Genomic DNA, 2,849 nt, shown 5'->3' on the forward strand with positions numbered 1-2,849 from the left:
CAAAAAAAGATAGTTTTAAAGCCAAAATTATTTTATAATCTAAACGTCTAGAAATTTGGGTCATAGTAAAACCGAACTAATAACACTAAAAACATCGTATTTGGTCCTATTAGTATAGATATATTTTGTTGGACAATCCAATTATCCCTTTCAATACGAACAGTGCCCAGTTTATTTAATTAACACCATCAAACTACTTCATGTGCCTACTAGCTTCTAAAAATATAGGAGCCGTTGTAAATACGGAGTACAATAAACAAACGGACATACGAATATTCGATACATTTATTTCAAAATTAAGTAGGTAGGTACCAATTTGAATAACTGCATCAGTCACAGATTAATATTTACAAATTATCCTCCAATAACTTTATATTGAAGATGCAATGATACAATTTATTGTCTCGTGTCACAGCTGCCTATTATTTACATTTCTTTAAATATTAATGAAGAGAGCAGTTTATGAGTGAGAGCGATAGACGATGTGTACCGGTGCTCGGTACATGCATTATACATGAATGATATTCTACCAAACACAATAACTTAATACTGCTTCTTTCAGAATCACATCACACTGGCTAGAAAGACTTAAATAATATCATTCTTACAATGACTTATTATTAAAATAAATCGCTGACACACTGAATATTTTCCAAACAATCTTAAATGTAGTAGTAAATGCGCAATAAGCCTCACATGATCAAGCGTAACTATCTCTTACCTTAATGTTATTGTCATATCATAGAATGATCGATTATGTGGTGACGTAACGAGATAATGTGCCATGAAGGGTTAGTTGACAATAAATAGATGAATACAATGCTATATTTATGAGAATAATAAGATGTAGGACGGATTGTTGTGCAAAAGATGTGGACCGAGCGATGCAGCGCGCGATCGAGAGCGGACGCCGCGAAACGAGAACTCGGCACCGTTACATGCGCGGGCGCAGCCGGCGCATCCCGCGACCTCCGCCGCTACACCCGCGGGCTCATTAATTAACCCACCAACCACCCAAACCGATTATAGACGTTCTACATAAACAATCACGACACCAAACACTCCTTAATCCGAGGCCATATAAATGCACGTGAGTCATATTCGAATATTCCTCCTACACAATCGCTCTCTACCAATTTCTAAGCAGTCCCTAAAGAGAATAAATTAGCAACACACACGATATCACAAAATGCAAATCCGTTGCACGTAGCTCCGCACCCGGTGCCTGGGCGGCGTGCAGGCCGGCGCAGCAGTCCTTTGTAAACGCAATCGATGCGACGCCCACAAGGTCAGTCTTTATCACGCAATAACTCTGATTTCGCACTTTTCTCGTTTCCATGAAACGAAAAGTTGGGACTGTCCTTTTGTTTATACGCCTTGTCCAGTTTGGCCGAAGGTGGGTCGTTTTCATTTGCCACGTTCGTCGATGTGGGGGGTATTACAGGACTGATATTTTCTCCTCGACAGAATTCTTTCAACCAGCGCTCTGAATTATACGAGGGTCCCTCACCGCCCAGCTCTGCCGGAAGTATGTCCAGAGGTAGAGCGTCGTGCAGAGTGGACAGATTGTTTCCATGCAACACAATGCGTTCCCTCGTCTTCGCCTTCAGGTACGGTTTGATCACAGCCAGAGCGGTCTCCACATACCACGGTTGCCCGATGAAATGTATGCTCTTAAACCGTACCGGCATGCAGTCCTGCAGGCCATCAATCATCAACTTTAACACTTTTGCTTGTAAATTGCACGATTGTTTGAATGTAAACTCGGTCCAATCAACAATGATAACGTATCCGTTGGCTTGGTTTTGTACGTCCTGGAGCGTGCGTTCGAGCGTGAGCAGCAGTGCACGGTAGACTGCGAGCAGTGGGCAGGCGTGTGGCGTCCAGTTGGCCGCGAACATGAGTAGCACGCAGCGTCCGCGCCGGTCGCGCTCTGCCAGCACGCCCGGCAGCCCGTCGGCCAGCGCGCGCAGCACGCCGCCATCGGCCACCGCCCACAGCTCCGCGTGTTCCCGCCGATACTGGTGGTAGCGCACCACCAGCTCGAACGCCTGCTGCACGTCGTGCTTGCGCGCGTACAGGAACCGCCGCAGGAAGTTGTCGTCCTGACACCGGCTCTTGTCGCGCAGGGCGAGGTTTAAACTTGAGTCGATAGCTTCTTTCAATCCGTCGAGTGCGCGTTGCCGGTCGCCGTCACTAAGTCGTTTCCTAGCCACCTCGCAGAGGCGCTCGTCCTGCATCTGCCGGATTCTCCAGTCGTACTCTGCGTACTCGGTCATGGCGCTGAGTGACGCGGCGCGGGAGTGTCGGTTGCGCGCGCGCCGCTGGAGCCCGGGGCCGACTGCGCACGGTGTTCGCGCCGCGCGCCGCCGCCGCCATTGCCATGCGTTCATTAAACCGTACGTGGCCTCGTTTACATTTAACAGCTACTTGTTCAAGTTAACATGTGCATAGTGGACTTTCAGACATAATACAAAAATAGTATGAAACGTTAGTTAGTTAAGTTACAATTATTATCAACTTAAATAATAAATAAAGTAACATACATAAAAATCGACTTCAATAATATGAACTGTGAAAGTATAGTACCTACCTACCTACTTATCTTCACACTTAAGCTTTAAACAGACACACTTCAGTAATAACTTATTTATTTACTTAAGTGGAGCTCTACATTCAATGAGTAGTATCCTGAAATATAAATTCAAAAATGTTGAAGAAAGAGGTTAGGAGGGCTTATCTATATACAAGTTAAAGTTACTTGCGCCAGTCAACTGTGTCCAGTGCTAACGTGAGTTAACTTGAATGTTGACTAAACAGTTCGAACGAGGCATAACTTACCCAGGCAG

General features: G+C 45.3%; 1 protein-coding gene across 1 annotated transcript; it reads right to left on the bottom strand.

Annotated features, from left to right (window-relative positions):
- Positions 1-267: 267 nt before the first annotated feature.
- LOC126373582 (clavesin-2-like) lies at positions 268-2,363 on the bottom strand. Its single transcript, XM_050019763.1, has one exon. It carries the CDS (start codon positions 2,277-2,279, stop codon positions 1,290-1,292), a length of 990 nt encoding a protein of 329 aa, XP_049875720.1. The 5' UTR covers positions 2,280-2,363; the 3' UTR covers positions 268-1,289.
- Positions 2,364-2,849: the final 486 nt, after the last annotated feature.

This window comes from Pectinophora gossypiella, chromosome 16 (genome assembly GCF_024362695.1).
Source record: "Pectinophora gossypiella chromosome 16, ilPecGoss1.1, whole genome shotgun sequence".
In the NCBI taxonomy this organism is placed as follows: domain Eukaryota; kingdom Metazoa; phylum Arthropoda; class Insecta; order Lepidoptera; family Gelechiidae; genus Pectinophora; species Pectinophora gossypiella.